Genomic DNA, 21,618 nt, shown 5'->3' with positions numbered 1-21,618 from the left:
GGACTCCGTAGGACGGGGACTTCCACATCAAATCATCGCAGTTTCCTCTTTATCCATAGAAGAGTATATATAGAACTTTATAGTCTTCTTTCCATTTATTAAAAACTTTCCCATATGTTCCATAACCCACACAAATTATAAAGACTATGTAAGAGTCCATCTAGTTGATATACCGTTTCTTAATGAGTCATTTATTTCCAGTTTTTTAACTTCTCACCCAAGTATATGTTTATTGATTTTAGAGAGAGGAAAGGGAAGAGGGAGGGAGCAAGGTGGAGGGGAGAGGTGGGGAGAGAGAGAGGGAGGGAGGGAGGGAGAGAGAGAGAAAGTTGTGAGAGAGAAACATGTATCAGTTGCCTCCCCTATGTGCCCAGACTGGGGATCGTATCCAAAACCTAGGTATGTGCCCAATGAAAAATCAAACCTACAACCTTTTGGTGTATGGAACAACACTCCAACCAACTGACCCACCCCGCCAGTACTATATCCAGTTTTAGAAAAGTATAAACACTAGTTGGTGTGGCTCAGTGGATTAAGCGCCAGCCTGCAAACCAAAGGGTTGCCTGTTTTGATTCCCAGTGCAGGGCACATGCTTGGACTGCAGGCCAGGTCCCCAGCAGGGGGTGCGCAAGGTACAACCACACATTGATGTTTTTCTCCCATTCTTTCTCCCTCTCTAAAATTAATTAAGTAAACTTTGCTGATCTGTTAAAAAAAAATGGTATAAACACTGATACAATATACATCTTTATGTATCTATGTGACATTTTCTTTTAAAAATTATCTCTTTGCACAGAGAACAGATTGGTAGCTGCCAGAGGCAGGTGTAGGGGTGGGTGAAATGGGTTAAATGGGTGAAAGTGGTTAAAAGGTACACACTTCCAACTATAAAATAACTAAGACCTGGGAATGTAATATACAGCCTGGTGACTATAGTTAATAGTACTGCATTGTGTTATTTGGACACTAAAAGAATAGATCTTAAAAGTTTTCATAACAAGAAAAAATAATTGCAACTATATGTGGTGATAAGTGTTAACCAGATTTATCATAGTGATCATATCCCAATATACACATATATCGAATCATTATTTTATGTATCCAAAACTAGTGATATGATATTACATATCAATTATATCTCTATTTTAAAATTTTAATTCTTTAAAAAATCTCTAACAGTGGTATTATTAAGACAAAGGATTGCTCTGGATAATTTCATTTTTAATATGAAAAAATTTCAAACATATACAAACCTAACTGAACAGTATAATGAATCACCATGTATCTTTCAGCTAACTTAACAATGATCAATCCCATGGCCAATCTTGTTTTATGTACATCCTAACCCACTCAAGCCCCACTCTTTAGGATTATTTTATAGCAAATCTCAGCTATCTGAATTTCATATGTAAATATTTCAGCATATATATCTAAAAGATAAGTTCTTTTTTAAAAAAAATATAACCACAACACTATTATCCTATCTAAAATGTGAATAATTCCTAATAAAATCAACAATAGAGTAAGAGGTGAAATTTTCCTGATTATCTCAAATATATACACAGTTTTACAATTATTTCTTTTAATCAGGAGCCACATAAGATCTACATATTGCAATTGGTTATTATGTATCAAGTCTCTTTCAACCTAAGCTTCACCTCTTTTTTTAAGTTTGTCATTTACTTGTCAAAGAAATTATGTGATTATTCCTATTGAGTTTCCCACAGTCTGTATTTTGCTGATTCATCTCTATGGTATTATTTAAAATGTTTCTATGCCTCCTGGATTTCCTGTAAATTGACAGCTAGGTTAGTTTAACCTAGAGAGTTGGTAAGATTGAAGTTTGAGGGGTTTTTTTTTTTTTTGGCACGAATACTATGTAGACAGTGTATACTTCCATCAGGAGGCATATAGTCGGTTGGTCTGTTGTGATGCCACAATGATTGCTATTATTTCTTTAGGATTAGAATTTTACCATTTGCAATCCTTATCATTTCTTTTTCATGTATTAGCTGGAATACTTTTATAAAGAGAAATTTGTCCAAAACTATTTTGTTACCTTGAGGTGTTATTCATATGGAAAAGCAGAATGAATGTCCTGTTAATTTGCAAATTTTCAGAATAAGTTGGGCTCACTTGGTTGGAGAGTCATCCTGTAAACCGAAAGGTTGTGAGTTCACTTCTCAGTCAGGAGGCCTAGGTTGTGGCTTTGGGCCCCCATTGGGGAGTGTATGAGAAACAACTGATGGATGTTTCTCAAGTTGATGTTTCTCTGTTTCTCCCCTCCGCCTTCTCTAAAATCAAGAAGCATGTTCTCTGGTGATGATTGTAAATAATAATAATAATAATAATAATAAGGAGGAGGAGGAGGAGAAGGAGATGGGGAAGGAGTGAATGGGGGAAGGAGGGAGGAGAAAGAAGAAGAAGAAAAAAAGAAGGAGAAGAAGGAAGAAGAAGGAGGAGGAGGAGGTTTTCAAGCAGCTTCTAAAAGTGACCAATGAGGATTTTATAAATTATCATTTACATGTTCATAGAATTTAGAATATTTGGTGTGCTTTAATCCAAAATACTTAGAGCTAACTTTTTTAAAAGTTTTATCTTTCCTATTTTTTAAAAATATAATCAAGACTTTTTTTATATATTCTTATCCATACCGTTTCTTTTTTATTATGTATTTTATTGACTATGCTATTACAGTTGTTCCAATTTCCCCCCCTTGGCCCTCCTCCACCTGGCACCCCCCATTCCCTCCAATAATCCACCTTCTTAGTTCATGTCCATGGGTCATGCATTTAAGTTCTTTGGCTACTCTGTTTCCTATATTGTTCTCAACATCCCCCTGCCAATTCTGTACCTACCAATTTCCTGCACCTTTCCCCCCATTCTCCTTCTTCTCCCTCACAGCTAATAACCCTCCAAATGACCTCCATATCTATGATTCTGTTTTTGTTCTGCTTGTTTGCTTAGTTTTTTAGATTCAATTGTTGATAGATGTGAATTTATTGTCATTTTAATGTTCGTAGTTTTGATCTTGTTTTGTTAAATAAGTCCCTTTAACATTTCAAATAATAGTGGCTTGGTGATGATGAACTCACTTAGCTTTACCTTGTCTAGGAAGCACTTTATCTGCCTTCAATTCTAAATGACAGTTGCTGCATAGAGTACTCTAGGTTATAGGTCCTTGCTTTTCATTACTTTGAATACTTATGCCAGTCCCTTCTAGCCTGCAGTTTCTTTTGAAAAATCAGCTGACAGTCTTATGGGAACTCCCCTGTAGGTAACTATCTGCTTTTCTCTTGCTGCTTTTAAGATTCTCTCTTTGTCTTTAACCTTTGGCATTTTAATTATAAGGTGTCTTGGTGTGGTCCTCTTAAGTCCATCTTGTTTGGGACTCTGCTTCCTGGACTTGTATGTCTGTTTCCTTCACCAAATTAGGGAAGTTTTCTTTCATTACTTTTACAAATAAGTTTTCAATTTCTTGCTCTTTCTCTTCACCTTCTGGCACTCCTATGATTCAAATGGTGGCACGTTTGAAGTTGTCCCATAGGCTCTTTACCCTACTCTTGTTTTTTTGGATTCTTTTTTCTTCTTGTTGCTCTGATTGTGTTGTTTTCTTCTTTATGTTCCAAATCGTTGATCTGATCTTGGCTTCATCAACTCTACTGTTTATTCCCTGTAAATTTTTCTTCATTTCACTTAGTGTAATCTTCATTTCTACCCAATGAGTTCCTTGAGCATCCTAATAATCAGTGTTTTGAACTCTGCATCTGGTAGATTGCTTATCTCCATTTTGTTTAGCTCTTTTTCTGGAGTTACTATCTGTTCTTTCATTTGGGCCATGTTTTTTTGTCTCCTTGTCCTGGCAGCCTCCCTGCGTTTGTTTCTATGTATTACGTAGAGCTGCTCTGACTCCATGTCTTAGTAGCATGGCCTATTGTAGAAAAGTGTACTGACTGGTAAGTTGGATGGGGCAGAGTCCTAGGTAATCGCTAGGGTAGAATAACCTGTGTGCCTAGATTGATGGAGTCTCTAAGATGGTGTGCTCCTCTGTGGCCCTGTGTGAGGGAGGACTCACAAAAGGGACAATGCTGCTGTCAGGCCTCTGGAGTTTTGCCCAAGAGGAAGGTGTCCTCTCGCATTTGTCCTGGTGCCAGACACTTCAGTTTCTCCCTGTAGCCACTGGTGCCCTTCCAGCTGCTGCCCTAGTACTGAAGCTCAGAGAAAGTGAGTCTGTGAAGATCCTAAGTTCCTTGAAGGCCTTTTAAGAAGAGACTCCTGAGAATCTTGCAGTTTCTTCAGCCACTCCAATCCCCACTGATTTTCATAGCCAGAAGTTTCGGGTACTTATCTTCCTGGTGCTGTAACCCTGGGCTAGGTGGTCTGGTGTGGGTTTAGGATCCATCGCTCCCAAGGTATCCCTCCTGATTTTTAACTACATGTGGGTGTGAGACTGCCTGTTTTGTGTCTCCACATCTCTGTCCCTCTTACCTGTCTGGATGAATGTGACTTCTTTAATTCCTTGGTTGCTGGACTTCCATACAGATCAATTTTCTGACGATTCTGGGTGCTATTTTCTTTAGTTTAGTAGTAATTTTTGCGATGGTTGTGAGAGGAGGCGAGCCATGTTTACCTATGCTCCTATCTTGACCAGAAGTTCCATACTTTTTCTTAGGTAAATGCTGGCACCCTGTATATACTTTTCTACATTCCCCCCCCCGCCCCCCCCCCAATGTAAACAGTATCCTGGAGATCATTCCTCAATCTTCTTGATGGCTACATAGCAATCCACTGATTGGCTGTATCATACTTAATTCAACCATCTCCCTCTTAATGGACATCTAGGTTATTTCTAGCTTTTTGCTATTATACATAGTGAAGAGTTTTTAGACTCTTTAATATACTGTCATATTGTTTTATAAAAGACTATGTAAATTTACATTGCAGCTATCAGTTACTGAGTGAAAAAAATTACTGTAATTTCAAATTTCAACAAAAGTATATTATTCCTTGCAAAAGAGTTGCAAATGGTATTGCTTTATTTGCATTCCCTTATTATTAGGGGGACTGGATTGTTTAAAGGAGTTCAGTGCCTCTCTCTGTGCTCTCCAAGCATCTCATGTGCATGTGTTGGACTGCCACTTCCATATTTTCAGACTGTTCATAAGGGTATTACATCTAGAATTATATCCTGCATGTATCAGATCTTGCAAATTTATACTACAACAATTTTCTTAAAGGTGGAAATAAAGTATCTTGAAGAAGGAAAGCCTATTTCCAATTTTCACAAAGGTAGTATATAGGCAAGGTTGGTCCTACATACCTGATCTGTAATTTTTATCTCACTGGGGATCACTTAACCCTAGTTAAGTTCATCTCAGCAACCTAAGAGCCTGATAGAGCACTCGGCACACAAAAAGGCACACTAAATGCTTCCTGAATATTTGAAAGGGTAAATGAGTGCATAAATAAGCTGATACTTTTACATTCCTCTCAAATGAAGAATTTTGTTTATGTACTAATCTTATAGTAATTTCAGTCATTTCCCAAACACTTTTTATAGATCCTACACCATTTCATTTACTCTCCCTAACTGTCCACTGCCTTATGCCCTACTGTTCCACCATTCTTAATCTTGCAATCTTCCTTTCCTGTACACTTTACTGGCCATCACCACCACTGTGTACTTCATGTCTACAATCTCTTTTCTTTTTGATTAATATTAATTGAATGAATCTTTTCGAGGATATATTAAAGATCTGAAGATAATTTTTAAGAGTGATCTTTTATTAATGCTACTTGAAAGACTTCACTTAGTCATATGTATTTCTTAGAAAGTACTTAAAAGGAAAATATTAATTTAAGGGAAAAATATGTTCTACCTCTGACATAAATTTGTGCCTGCAATTTATTCAGATCTATGTGTCAAAAAGCCCTGTAATAAGTGAGAAAAAAACTGTATGTGTTTATGCTTTACTTGTTTACATTGTTTTTCTTCATTTCAATTAAGAACCATAAAGATAGGGATCATTTGTATATTGTTTACTGCTATGTCCTTAGCACCTAGAAAAATGCCTGGTATATAGTAAATACTATTAAATTTTTATTCACAACAAGCACTACAGTTGATATTGGTTATGCCATCTAATTTAATCTGCACAAGAACTCAATCAAGCAAATATTATTCTCACTTTACAGAAGAATAAGGATCCCATGATTAAATAATCCAGGGTAACATGGTACAGAAAATAGCAAAACCAGGGTTTCAGTGTAACTCCTACCTGACTATAAGCCTCTGAATTTAATCACATTATCCACTCTTCCTCTCTCTCAGTTCTATAAAATGGGACAAGTCACACACCTGTAAGCCTCAATTCTTTCATTTGTAAAGTGGGTATAAAAATGCCTACGCAATCTATCTCATAAGAGTTATAATGCTCAGATCACAATGGATGTGAAAGCACTTTTCAACTATAACATGACATATTAAAACATAAAATTAAAAGATCAGTAGAAACAAATAACTATTCAGGGAAAAAGGTGCACACTAAAGAGGTCTTGCTCACTAAAAATTGAAAACAAATTGTCTCCAATTTCCTAAATATTCTATTATTTATAGTACTCAGTCTTAGTTCTACATTTCCATTTCCAAGAAAGAGAAAGCAGTTTTCTTCAGCTAATTCTTTCCTTTTCTCCAACAAAGTAAACAAAGACTCACTTCATTAATTGCATATTTCAACCTACTAACAAAATCAGAAACTCATTTGTGTCACTATATGGCCATAAATAATGGATTTTATGATACTTTAAAATTTCAGTATGTCAAATGTTTCAGCAGTTATTTTTCATCTCACTTCACTGAAGTTAAAAGTTCAGAATATATTGTTATAGATGTGGAAATTTTTATTGATCAGTTTGGGTTAGAATAGAAAAAAATAAGAGGTGATGATATGATAGTTTCTAACAAATTTCCTAAAAATGTAACTGAACTAGTATACTTGCAATTTTTCTCCACTCTATATAAACTGTTTTTTAAACACTCTCTTAATTATTATTTTTCATATTACAATAGCAGTAAGAGGGCAGACACAGCAGATCAAATTAAAATAATATCACAAAATAAAAATGATCAGTTCTAATTACTTAATACCCAAAAATTTGTTTTGTAAGTTAGTATATTTAATACCACTGAATAAGAATTGTAGGAGTCCAATGAATCTCTAGCCCGTATCTTCCAAGGATGTAGTATAAGAGAGCAATCTGGCTATGACATCTATCATCCTATTGGTGCTAGGGTTAATTTAATTGATACAGTGGCTTAGGTAGGTGTTCCCTTGCTTCTTCACCACTCCTTGTTTACCAACCCTTCCTACCCTCTCCACACACCCACTACCAAAAAAGTGGTTAGCTTGGTTTTAGAGGTGTAAGCAGTTTTGTTCCTTAGTGGAAAATCTTTTACTCTTCACTTTTAATCACTATATATCATTGGTCTACAGAGAATACGTAGGTCATTGTGTCTACAGAAAGTTTTATTTGGCCTTTAAGTGTGTGTGTATATATATATATATTTTTTTAAATATTCCTTAACATCCAGAAAAAATAAAATGCATACAGTGTGACATATCTATCTATCTATCTATCTATCTATCTATCTATCTATCTATCTATGTGTATATATGAGGGTATTTTACCTCTATATGCTGTTTGGTTATGGGTATTAACATAACTAAAGAATATATCTGAATTTTGTAAGAATCATAACTGTATAGTCCCATTCCAGAGTTCCTGAGAGATTTATTATCTAAGAAGGAGCAAGACTTAGGCTGTATATTCAAGAAGTACTGTCTACATGGTTCCTTTCTTTTGTCTCTGAAATTCTTTATGAAAAGTTGGAGAATAAGTGATATATAGCCAATACTGCTTACAAAATCTAGTAAACATCATGCATAAATAATTTTAAACAGAATGCTCTTTTAAAACTAATTTGATAAATCTGCTTTAATTTTAATCTCTGTGCACGTAGCATTGCAGAAATTACAGCTGTTGAGTACATAGGAAAACTTAACTAAAGAGGAAAAACTCTAAGCTACAGAACTTGTTTCATTACACGTAAGTAGCACTGGGTAGGTCAAGAAAGCAAAGGAAAATAATCAGCTGAATCAGTTCAGATTCAGAATCTTCATATAAGTAAATGGATCATAGTTGTTTATGCCATTTTAAAAAGGAAAATGCATAAGTCAGTTGAAGGCAAACTGTAATGATAAAGAACATAGTATCTAAAATTGATTTTTAAAAGGTCATATTACAGCTTTGAACAAATCACAGCATTGAGAGTGTTTTAGTTCCTGCTTCATTTCACTTTCAGCTAAATGTCTAGGAATTATTATCAAGTGCTGAATCACCAATTTTTTAATGTGAAATAATTCTCGAAAGAAACAAGTACTACGTAAACTGCTGCTTTACCTTCATGACATCTCTATATGAGCGGATGGCTGAGATTTTTTTCTTTTCATCTTCATCTTCCAGGCCTTCATCTGCAGCCTCATAACCCTCATCATTGCTACCATCTGCTTCTACCGTATTGGCCATGTGATCAATGAGCTGTTCCAGGGGAGGACTTAGTTCCCTTTCTTCATTCTCCTTCAAACCATAGTCCAATGCTTTATAAATAATAATTCCCAATGATTCAATAACCTAGAAACATTAAAAAAGGGAGTTAATGGAGATGACTACACATTTTACAGTTCTAGTTGTAAGGCCTTCAACTGATTAGATAAGGCCCACTCACATTAGGGAGGGCAATCTGCTTTACTCAGTCTACCAATTTAAATGTTAATCTCATTTAAAAACACTTATGGAAACACCCAAAATAACGTTTGATCAAATATTTGGATGACCCATGGCTCAATCAAACTGACTCATAAACTTAATCATCACAAGTCCACTCCTTGTCAACTTGGCATTCAGATACAACTCCTTAAACACTCATCCCTGAAATTAGACAATTACAAGGTAACATTTCCATTTAACAGGATACAACTATCCTGCATACAACAAAAAATGGATTAAGCCCTTCCCCAAAAGAGGATCAAAGTTCTTAGGTGATGTTTATATCCTTAGGCGATGTTTATATCTTTTGATATCTCATAACTTAAATACAGGATATAAATTAACAATGCTTAAATACTATGATAAAAAGTCAATACATCTTATGTTAGGTAGTAAGGGGATCTGAGATGGAAGAAAACAAAGATACTTGAGAAACACACACACAAAATGTTCAAAACAAAATAAGGAGGAAGTACCCATGATAATAACAGTCTTTGTTTCTGTAACTGGTCACGTGGTGATAGCTGGTATTTATAACTACTTTCTTTCAATACCATTTGCTTTCAGTAAGCACCTCAGCTGAATGTGTTCTTTACCTCATGGGGTAACCCAAACCTTCATTCTCAAAGGGTCTGGGCTGTCAGTATTCTTGCCTGCATTAATTTGCAGTTTTCCACTGACCTTAGTCACAGGGCACAGTTCTAAGAGACACCAGAAGGGATCTCCTATACTCCAGACATATTTTTCCTTATTCCATTGCAGAGCAGCACTCCAATTTCCCCTTGGGAATCAGGATCAATCACCCCAGACAGCACAGTAACTCCTTTTTTTTTGCCACTGATTCATAGGCATGAGGGAACAGAAGTAGCCAGGTGAGTCTTGACTTCTAATTGAATGGAATCATTGTGCTGCCTGGTGGAAGCATTCCTCCCTTTGGAATTAAGGCCTCTGAGGCAGCAGAGCACAAGCAGAGTGGAAACAGTTTCTCACTCTTGATTCCTGACTCTGTGAATCTTGCATATGAGAAAAAAAGTACTATGTACTGCATGATGACTTAGAGCATATAAAGTTTTCTGGAAGACCCTGAGAGGTGTTATCACCTAGTTGTCACTGTAACTGAGTCTTTCAAAAGGTCATTCCATCATTGTATCAAGACTGCCATTTCAGGGTGGTGGAAAATAGTGAAGCCCATGAACATGGGTCCATTGCCACACTTCACTTGCTGTGAAGTGAATTCCTTGATCAGAAGCAATGTTGTGTACATAGGTCTGTCCAGAAAGTATCCAGCCATGCAATGTGAAAATAGGGTCATTTATTGAAGAAGATACAAGAAATTTTATCTTTATGCCATTATTCAGTATCATTCCTATTTTCTACATGGTCTTTTTCCTATATTTTTATACGTCCAAATTCTACCAAATTTTTCCATCCCCCTACTCAAGGAATCTGTGATAATTTGCTGACCCTGATTCCACCTTCACATCACAGTCTCTGCCCACCTTTCTTCACTAAATGACAGCAATCACTTTTTCCTCAGAATCCTATTGACAATGACTTGTACCTTTGTGTGGTACATTTCACTTTTTAACTTAGATTATAGCAAATTATGCACATATCTTAATTCCCTAATAAGACCAAACTCCTTAAAGGCAAAATGCTATATGATTCATATTTATTATTCAGCTTTTTATAAACAGCAAAGATTCAATAGTTAATCAATAAATAAGCCAAAATATATTCCTTCCCCTCATATGTGTACAATTTAAAGTAGGATATGGAATTTATGGATATAGGCAAAAACACCTGTCAGTTCAATCTTTCTTATTCCAACAGACCACCATAATGGTAATCCAGCCCCAAACAGCTCTGAGACTTTCTGGAGGGTCTCCTAGGTCAAGGACAAACTACACATGACCTGGTTTAAATGTCCCACCAAATCTACTCACCTTTTTTAAAACCTGAGTCACAAAGTAGTTCTATATTTACCCCAATCTTTTGGAAACACAGCATAAAAAAGTTGTGCCCTATTAGACTCACAAGTACACCAGGTGACTTACCACTTTCATGGACTGAGAGAACTTTCAATTGTTTGCTAGAAAAGCATATACCAAGTTCTTTAGACACAGTCTTGAGTTGGGGATAATGAGGGACCACCATAAAAATTGAAACATAACAGTAAACAGATATACCAGCTTGCCTGGATATACATTTATACTAATTTTAGAAGCTCATTTGCCAAAACCTGTAAAAATGTTAAGAAAATCCAACAGAAACAGAAGTGTCAGATCTAAAATATTTATATTAATTACCAATCTCCAGGTAAATGGAAAATCATCATTCATGTCCTGTCACACTGGCACCAGTCCTCCCTTGCACATTTACATGGACTAACATTCATTAAAGTAAACAAGAATTAAAGTGTAAAACTTTAAGTTAAGTGGAACAAGAGAAGCATACTAGAAAGCTGTGGATTTTAAGCCTAACTGCCTGATAAAGGGTGAGTGAAAGAAGGCATTATATAAAACCACATATTCGAAAATTTAAGGCTGCTACAACATCATGTCGAATTACCTCTTAGCTAGTGATAGCTGGCTGTAAAGCCCTACAACTCTGGAGTAGAGAGAAAGATAAATGGAACTGCATGTCCTCTGGCCTGCAGACCCAACCATGCCCAGTCACTGAAGGTAGCCTCACTAAAGAGCAGTGGCAGATGCATTAACAGCAATGTTTCATGTAAAGCACCCAAGGCTGGTTTATATAAACTCACTGCACCCACATGAAGACTTCCTCTTACCATGCTAGTGCTAGTCCCCTTCATCTGCCCTTCCTCTTCATACTGCCTTTTACTTTTTAAAATATTTGAGTACGGATTTGTCTCCATTACTTCAGGACAGGGATCATGTATGATTCTTCCTGGTATTTGCTATGCTGCCTAGAACTTTGCTTTGCACAGAGTATGTGCTTTAAAAATCTTTGTTAAGCATGTATAAATTACAATAGCACAAAAGTCTTTAATGCCAAATCTGATTAAATGGAGATGGTATATACCAATGTTGTCAAGCATGGTGGCTGGCACTTTATCTGACATTTAACAAACAGTAGGTACTCCTGCCTTCATTATCATCCCTCACTGCCAAAATCCCCTCTTCTCCAGCCCAAAAGTTAAAACAAAAACAGTTTCTTCAACTTTTCACGTCCTCTTGCAAATAGATGATAAGCTTGTGTACCAGTTTATTAGGAACATTATTTCCTTTATTCATCACAATCCTGCAAGGTAGACATTATCCTGATTTTAAAGATAAGAGAACTGAGGCCTGACCAGCGCTTAACTGGGCTTTGTTTTCTGCCCCCTGCCCCAACCTAGTTCCTTTAAGTGTAAAGTTAGTTTGAGACTTTTCTTGTTTTTTGAGATAGGCCAGTAAAGCTATAAATTTCCATCTTAGGATCGCTTTCCTAGTGTCCCATAGATTTTAGATTGTTGTGTTTAGATTGTTGTATTTCATTTGTTTCATGTCTTTTGATTTCTCCCTTGATCTCACTGTTTACCCATTCATTGTTTAGTAACATGTTACATAGCTTCCATGTGTTTGTATGTTCTTTTTTTTGTTTTCTCTTTTCTTGTGACTGATTTCTAGTTTCATATCATTATGGCCAGAGAAGAAGCCTGATATGATTTCAATCTTTTTAAATTTATTGACACTCATTCTGTGTCCTAACATGGGGTCTACCCTAAAACATCTTTCAGGTGCACTTGAAAAGAATGTAAATTCTGGACTTCTGGCCAACACAGAGGCATAGGAAGATATACTTTGCCTCCTCACACAACCAAAAAGACAACAACAAATTTAAAAACAAAATAATGAGAACTGCCAGAAAATCAAACTGTATGGAAGTCCAATAACCAAGGAGTTCAAGAAGAAACATTCATCAAGACTGGTAGGAGTTAGGGGAAGGACACGTGGCAAGACAGCAGCTGACGGTCCGGGCAGTCCCACATTTCCATGCAGATAAACTGTGGGGAACAGCTGGGGAGCAAGACAGACCTCACAATCCAGGGTTCCAGTGCTGGAAAAGAAAGCCTCAAAACCTCTCGCTATAAAAATCTGCAGGGGTTGCGGCAGCAGGAGAAACTGCCAGCCTCACAGGAGAGTTCACTGGAGAGACCCACAGGGTCCTAGAATGTACACAAACCCACCCACCTGGGAATCAGCGCTAGAAGCGCCCGATTTGCTTGTGGGTAGCAGGGGAAGTGGCTGAAAGCCCGCCGAGAGCCGAGCAAGTGGCATTGCTCCCTCCTGGACCCCTCACCCACATACAGTGTCATAATGCAGCAAGCTGGGTTGCCCCGCCCTGGCCAATACCTAAGGCTTCGCCCCTTCCAACATAACAGGCACGCTGAGACAAAAGAAATAGGGCCCAAATGAAAGAACAGATCAAAGCTCCAGAATAGAGCTAAGTGATGAACAGACAGCCCACCTATCAGATGCACAGTTCAAAACAATGGTAGTCAGGATGCTCACAGAAATGGGTGAGTATGGTCACAAAATGGAGGAAAAAGTGAAGACTATGCAAGTGAAATAAAGAAAAATGTACAGGGAACCAACAGTGAAGGGAAGGAAACCAGGACTCAAATCAACGACTGGGAGCGGAAGGAGGAGATAAACATTCAACCAGTAAGGAATGAAGAAATAAGAATTCAAAAAAATGAGGAGAGGCCTAAGGACCTCTGGGACAACTTTAAACGTTCCAACACCCGAATCATAGGGATGCCAGAAGTAGAAGAGGAAGAGCAAGAAATTGAAAACTTACTTGAAAAAGTAATGAAGGGGAGCTTCCCCAATCTGGCGAAGGAAACAGACTTCCAGGAGATCCAGGAAGGTCAGAGTGTCCTAAAGAGGTTGGACCCAAGGAAGCACACACCAAAGCTCATCATAATTACATTACCCAAGATGAAAGATAAGGAGAGAATCTTAAAAGCAGCAAGAGAAAAGGAGACTGTTACCTACTAAGGAGTTCCCCTAAGACCATCAGCTGATTTCTCAAAAGAAACCTTGAGGCAAGAAGGGGCTGGAAAGAAATGTTCAAAGTCAGGAAAGGCGAGGACCTGCATCCGAGATTACTCTGTCCAGCAAAGCTATCATTTAGAATGGAAGGGCAGATAAAGTGCTTCCCAGACTCGGTCAAGTTAAAGGAGTTCCTCATCACCAAGCCCTTATTATATGAAATGTTAAAGGGACTTATTTAAGAAAAAGAAGAAGATCAGAAACTATGAACAGTAAAATGACAACAAACACAACCATCAACAACTGAACCTAAAAGCAAAAACAAAAACAAACTAAGCAAAAACTAGAAGAGGAACAGAATCACAGAAATGGAGATCAGAGGGGAGGGAGTGGGGGAGAATGGGGAAAAAGGTACAGGGAATAAGAAGCATTAATAGTAGGTACAAAATAGATAGGGGGAGATCAAGAATATTTAAGAAATGGAGAAGCCAAAGAACTTATATATAAGACCCATGGACATGAACTAAGTTGGGGGTAATGCTGGTGGGAGGGAGGTGCAGGGCGGAGGGGAGTAAAGGGGACAAAAAAATGGGACCATTGTAATAGCATAATCAATTATATATGTCCATGTATATGTGTGTATATACGTTTGTGTGTGTGTGTGTGTGTGTGTGTGTGTGTGTGTGTGTGTGTGTGTGTGTGTGTATATATATATATATATATATATATATATATATATGTATATTCGCCTGCTTTTGGATGAAATGCTCCGAGATGTCCATTAAATCCATCCTGCTTTTGGGTGAAATGCTCTGAGATGTCAATTAAATCCATCTGATTTGGGGAGTTATTCAAGGCCACCATTTTCATGTTGATTTTTCTCTCTGGAAGATCTATACATCGATGCCGTTAATGGCAATGGGGGGGTGGTTAAAGGACTACTATGACTGTATTACTGTCAAGCTCTCCTTTTATGTCCACCAAGATTTCCTTTTTTACGTATTTAGGTACATCAATGTTTACATGGGTTATATACTCTTATTGGATTGTTCCCTTTATCATTATGTAGTGTCCTTTTCTGTCTCTTAGTACAGGTTTTATCTTGAAGTCTATTTTGTCAGATACATGTATTGATACCAAGCTTTTTTTTTTTTGTTAATATTCCATTTGCATGAAGTATGTTTTTCTACCCCTTTACTTTTAGACTGTGTATATCTTTTGTTCTGAGGTGGATCTCTTATAAACAGCATATATATTGGTCTTGTTTGCTTATCCATTCAGATATTGTCTTTTGATTGGAGCATTTAATTCATTTTTATTTAAAGTGATTAAAGATAGCTACATATTTATTGCCTTTATTCGTTATAATTATGTTCCTCTTTTATTCTTCCGTCTTCTTAAAGAAGACCCTTTAACATTTCTTCTAATGTTGGTTTGGTGGTAATGAACTCCTTTAGCATTTTCTTTCTGGGAAACTTTATTTTGCATTCAATTTTTTAAAAAAGATTTTATTTGTTTGTTTGTTTGCTTGCTTGTTTATAGAGGAATGGAGGAAGAAAGAGGGAAACATCAATGTGCTAGAGAAACACTGATGACTGCCTCTTGCACACACTCTCAATTGGGGACCTGGCCTCAACCCAGACAAGTATGCTGACTGGGAATCAAACCAGCAATCCACTGAGCCATACCTATCAGGGCTCCCCTTCAATTTTTAACAAGAGCCTGGCCCAACAGATTAGTTTTGGTGGTAGATCCTTGATTCTCATCAATTTGAATATTTCTTGCCAATCCTTTGTGGCCTAAAAAGTTTTATCTGCTTTACAGTCTTAATCGTTGATTTTCTTGTAACTAACTTCCTCTTGCTGCTTTTAAGATTCTCCTTTTGTTTTTATCCTTTGGCATTTTAATTATGATGTGCCTTGGAGTGGGCCTTTTTGGGTTCATCTTGTTTGGGACTGTCTGTGCTTCCTGGACTTGTGTGTCTTTTGTTTTTTTCACCAGGTTAGAGAAGTTTTAAGTCATTATTTCTTCAAATAGGTTCTCAACCCCTTGCTCTCTCTCTTATCCTTCTGGTACCCATATGACGCAAATGTTGTCACACAGCATGTCCCAGAAGTCCCTTAAGCTATCATTTTTTAAAATCTCTTTTCTTTTTGCTCTTCTGGTTGGATGTTTTGTACTCTCTCATCTTCCAAATTGCTAATTCAATCCTCTACTTCATCTAACTTGCTGTTGATTCCTTCTACTGTATTTTTTTTTACTTCAGATATTGTATTATTCACTTCTGACTGGTTCTTTTTTATGTTTACTATTTCTTTTTTAAGTTCTCATTGAGTTCATCCATTCTTAAGTTCCTTGGGAATCCTTATAATCCTTGTTTTGAACACTGTATCTGGTAGATTGATTGACTCCATTTTACTCAGTTCTTTTCATGGGGATTTCTCCTGTTTTCTCCTTTGGGGCATATTTCCTTGTCTCTCCATTTTGGCTGCCTATCTACATTTATTTCTATGTATTAGCTCTGCTATGTCTCCCAGTCTTGCTATGGTAGCCTTATAAGTGTCTTGAAAGGCTCAGTGGTGCAGGCTCCCTGATCACTTGAGCTAGGTGCTCCAGGAATGTCTGTTGTGTATGTTATGTGAGGCTTCCTAGAGTAGTTGAGTCTTAATTGCTCTTGGCACCTTTGTGGGTGGTATTGACCCTCAGGCTGGCTGACTATTAACTGCTGATTTATGAAGCAGGATTTGCCCCACCAGCATGTGGTCCTTGCTGATATCTCCATTTGGGTGTGCTGTTGTGGAGCTGAGTAGTGCTCTGATATGGTCTGAAGCCTAGCACCAGGCATGTTGGTTCTGGGACCTCCTGTGAGAGATTCCAGTTCAGATAAATGTCAGGCTCTGCCTGTGATCAGCCCTGGCTACCTGTATGGAGCTACAAAGTAATCCACAGTTTGTGCCTACCTCTATTGGGCCTAGGTGCAAGTGAGAGGGGCCAGGCTGCATACCAAGGCTTGCTTCCAGCCAGAGCCCAGGAACAGGTTAGCAAAGGTCCCAAGGCACACTGAAATTGACCTCCACCTGCCTGCTGCTCTACCACCCTCCAAGTCTGCCTGAACCTCTCTCCCTAGACTGTTCCAAAGAAGTCTGCAAGTGCGCCAAAGTTGGCTGCAGCTAGCTGTCTCCTCCACAGCATGTGAACTCAGCAAGGCAGGGCCAGTGGTAGATAGGAGTGTGGAGCTAGCAGATCTGGGAGCAGGGGCTGTGGCACCAGTCTTGCATGCAGAGGGGAAAAATAGCCCTCTACCCCAAAGCCATATAATTATGCCTCTCTCTTGCATCTCTGACATCGCCTGAGTCTGCCATAACTTCCTCAAAAGCTCTCCAAAAACGTCCACACTATGGGCCCCTGCTGGCTGCAGCCAGAGGACTCCTCCACAGGGCACAAGTTCTGCAGGGCTGGATTTGTGATTCTTTTAAATATAATGCTAAAAGTGTAACTCATGAATGAAAAATTTGAAAAGTTAGACCTTATTATAGTTTAAAATTCTGCGATGTGAAAGGCATTGTTTAGAGAACCAAACAAGCCACAATGACAGAAAATACCTGCTGAACTATATCTGATAAATGACTGGTATCCAAAATATATTACAAACTCTTAAAACAAAATAAGAAAATAACCCAATTACAAAACGGGTAAGTGATCAGGACACATCACCAAAAAAGATATAGAGGGAATCAAGATGGCGGAGGAGTAAGTGGAAGTCACACTGACCTCCTCCCAGAAACAACCTAGAATTACAACCAAATTGTGGAGAAATCACCTGGAGCAAACAACTGAACAAGAGTGAGAGAGGAACCTTGTAACTTCAGAGACAGAAGAATCGGCTTTAGCACAATCTAACCAGTAAGGAGTGCAGTAGAGACTCGAAGGCGGGCGGGGCGCCCACAGGCAACAGCACCAGAAGGACATTGAAATGGCCAGTTGGATCCCCCTGAGAAGAGCGGGATCTAAACCAAAAGCGGGGATCTCTTGCCCACAGCACCAGAGCCCAAAAAGTACTCAGAAAACAGCCAGCTGCGAAGAGCAGCAGGGTTGCTCTCTGCTAGAGACAGGTGGCTGGAGATGCAAAGAACTGTTTAAAGGGTCAACACATAAATTTTTATTTGCAGTCACTTACCCTGGTCTCCGCAAAACGTGGGGCAGAGTGGGCTAGAGACGCCTGAGGAGAAACTGGGGAAGGAGGCTTTGGGAAGAGAACCGAAAGAGTAGCCGGCAGGATCTCTGTGCTGACTCCTCCTCCATGCGGCAGCAGCCATCTTGGTCAGGCAGAGACCACTCCCCGTCAGCAGTGCCAGCATCAAAGGACCCAAAAGCACCACCCCTAGGTGGGATTCCACCCCGCTCTGTGCTGTCTAAGCTGCCTGCCCAGTGCAGAGTGGTAGCCACAGATAGTAGATCCCTTGCTAAAGGGGGCGCACAGAGGTCTGGAGACACTTGAGGAGAGACTGGAGATGGAGGCTTTGGGGAGAGAACGGAGGGAGTAGCTGGCGGGATTCCAGTGCTGACTCCTCCCCCATACAGCCACAGCTAGAGAGGACCCAATAACACCGCCCCCAGGAGGGACTCTGCCCCGACCTGAGCTGTCTAAGGCACCCTGCTGAGTGCAGAGTGAATAGATTAACAACTGAAGGAGACAGCCACAGACAGTAGATTCCTGGAAGTCTCAAAAAGACTGCCTAAGGTCAGACAGGGATGACATCTGACATCATCAGAGGCAGATCCAGAAAGTAAAAACAGTGGTCTCCTATCATAGAAGTTCACATCACAAAGTCAGGAGATCAAGAAAGATCAACTTAAGAATCAGAAGCAAAAGAGAAGAGTCTCACAAATATAATGGGAAGACAAAGAAATATGCCCCACTCAAAAGGAAAGGAAGAATCCCAAGAAAGAGAACTAAATGAAATAGAGGCAAGTAAACTATCAGATACTGAGTTCCAAAGGATGGTTCTAAGGAAGCTAAAAGAGCTCAGTGAGCTCAGACAGAATTACCAAAAACTACAGGGAAACTATGAGGAACTTACTGCAAACTATGTCAGCATGAAAAAGGACATAGAAATTATCAATGAGACAAGAGGAAATGAAGAATACAATTTCTGACTTGAAGAACACAGTAGAAGGAATTGAAAATAGGCTAGATGAAGCTGAGGACTGAATCAGCAAGCTGGAGGACAAGGCAGAAAAATGATCCCAGAAAGAGCAAGAAAATGAAAAAAGATTCAAAAACAATGAAGAGGCATTGAGGGAAATGCAGGACAACCTGAAATGTAATGATATCCATTTAATAGGGATACCAGAAGAAGATGATGAGGAAGGGATAGAGAACCTGTTTGAAAAAGTAATGATGGAAAACTTCCCTAGTTGGAGGAGAGAAAAAATCATGCAAGTCCAGGAAGCACAGAGGTTCCCATTGAAGAGGAACCCAATGAGGCCCACTCCAAGACACATCATCATTAAAATGGCAAATACCAAAGACAAACAGAGAATCCTAAAGCAAGCAAGGGAGAAAGAGACAGTAATATATAAGGGAGCCCCAATACAGCTAGCATCTGACTTCTCAATAGAAACACTACAAGCCAGAAGGGAATGGCAAGAAATATTCCAAGTCATGAAAAGCAAAGACCTGCAACCTCTAACACTGCTCTACCCAGCAAGGCTCTCAATGAAAATAGAAGGCAAAATAAGGAGTTTCCCAGACAAAAGAAGGCTTAGAGAATACACCTCCACCAAACCAGCACTGCAAAATATGCTAAAGGGACTGCTTTAAGATGAAGAAAAAGTTTCTATGAATACCCAGTTCCTTTCAGAGTTGCCAATACTTGATATTACCAACATTTTTAATACTCATTATCTGATTGCGACGATGTTATTTTAATTGTTCCTTTATTATTTGTTGAAACTAAACCAGTTTTTGCATATTTCTTGCCTCTTTCTATTATTTAAAAAAAAGCTTTAAATGACTTTTTGGTATTCTTTATCCATTTATTGATTAAAGGTTTGTAGAACTTTTTTCCCTAAAAAAAGCAAACAAAAAAATATCCTATTAACCAATGTTTTAGATGTGTTGCAAATACTTCTCTATTCTATTCCTTGTGTCTTAACTTTTTTTATATGTATATTACTATATAGTCTTAAATGTTTAATATAGTCATATTTTCAATATTTACTTTATATCTTCTGGGGTTGAATATTTTACTTCAGGTCATGAAAAATATTAGTTCTATTTTCTTCTAAAACTCCTTAGATTCTACATATTCATTTTTAACTCACCTGAGCTTTTCTTGTATAATGTGTGAAATAGGGTTCTATATTTGTTTTATTTCAAGGAATAGTGGTCCGTGAACCTTTTGTTGAATAAGCCTTATTTTACCCATTGATTTGAAATATCAACTTAATCATATATTACATTGTCAGACAGATATATTTGTTTGTCTCTAGAATGCTCATTATATTTCATTGATCTACTTGATTATTTTTGTGCAGGTGTCATGTTAGTTTAATTGATGAGACTCTATAATGGTTTTAAATTTTTTAATATTTTATAATTAACTTTGACATTTAAAAAATAAATAAAATCAATCTGCATTTAAGAAAGGACGAAGAGAGAGATGGAACTCCTGTCTTTAGCGACACCATGGATGGAAGTGGAGAATATTAAGCTAAGTGAAATAAGCCAGTTGATTAAAGACAAATACCATATGATCTCACCTATAAGTGGAATCTATTCAACAAAATAAACTAACGAACAAAATAAACCACAGGCACAGAGACATAGAACAAACTGAAAGGGACCAAAGGGTCGGGGAAAGAGGACAATGGTGGAAAGAAGGAGAAGGGACTAGACAAAGAACATGTATGACTGACCCATGAACATGGACAACAGAGTGGGAATTGACTGTGGGAGAAGGGGGTGGGGGTAGGATGGGTGGAGTGGGGTAAAGGGGTAAAAACTGAGACAACTGTAATAGAATAAACATGATTTATAAATTTAAAAAATAAAATAAAAATAATAAAAATAAAATAAACAAAAAAAGAGAAGATATAGTTAGCAAAGAGCATATAAAATGATGCTCAATATCACAGATCAATAGAGAACTGTAAATTTAAAAAAAAATTGAGATTCCACTATATACCTATTAGAATGGCTAGTATCCAAAACACTAGTGGTAAGAATGTAGTTTATCAGGAACTCTCATTAATTGTTGGTGAGAATACAAAATGGTTCAGCCTCTGAGGAAGATATTTTGGCCGTTTTTTACACAACTAAATATACTGTTACCATACAATCAAGCAATTACACTCCTTGGTATTTAACCACATTACCCCCACTACCACCTACATCCAAAAGTTAAAACTTATGCCTACACAAAAACCTGCACACAAATGTTTATACTAACTTTATTCATAATTACCAAAACTTGGAATCAACCAAGATGTTCTTCAGTAAGTAAACAAAACTGTGATACATCCATACAACGGAATATTACTCAGAGATAAAAAGAAAAAGAAACAAACTATTAAACTAAAAAATTACATGGGAGAATCTTAAAAGTATATTGGTAAGTAAAAGAAGCCAATCTGAAAAAAAAGCTAAGTATGGTACAATTCTAACTATATAATATTCAGGAAAAGGAAAAACTATGGAGTCTGTAAAACATCAGTGACCACCAGGGATCTGGGGAAGGCAGGAGATAAAATTGTGAAGCATAGGGGATTTTTAAGACAGTGAAAC

The 21,618-nt window shown here is 37.8% G+C and overlaps 1 protein-coding gene across 3 annotated transcripts in view; it reads right to left on the bottom strand.

Moving 5' to 3' along the window:
* SPIRE1 (spire type actin nucleation factor 1) overlaps nucleotides 1-21,618 on the bottom strand; it is a 317,606-nt gene that overhangs the window by 177,120 nt on the left and 118,868 nt on the right. For all 3 annotated transcript variants that reach the window (XM_054587329.1, XM_054587328.1, XM_054587330.1), the window contains exon 3: nucleotides 8,461-8,691. In XM_054587329.1, coding sequence (XP_054443304.1) covers nucleotides 8,461-8,691 — 231 coding nt within the window. The remainder of the gene's footprint in view (nucleotides 1-8,460; nucleotides 8,692-21,618) is intronic.

This window comes from Pteronotus mesoamericanus, unplaced genomic scaffold, assembly GCF_021234165.1.
Source record: "Pteronotus mesoamericanus isolate MK-2021 breed Mesoamerican mustached bat unplaced genomic scaffold, CSHL_Meso_final scaffold_118, whole genome shotgun sequence".
Classification (NCBI taxonomy): domain Eukaryota; kingdom Metazoa; phylum Chordata; class Mammalia; order Chiroptera; family Mormoopidae; genus Pteronotus; species Pteronotus mesoamericanus.
The sequence above is the reverse complement of the archived record's forward strand: the minus strand, read 5'-3'. Positions and strand labels throughout refer to the sequence as shown.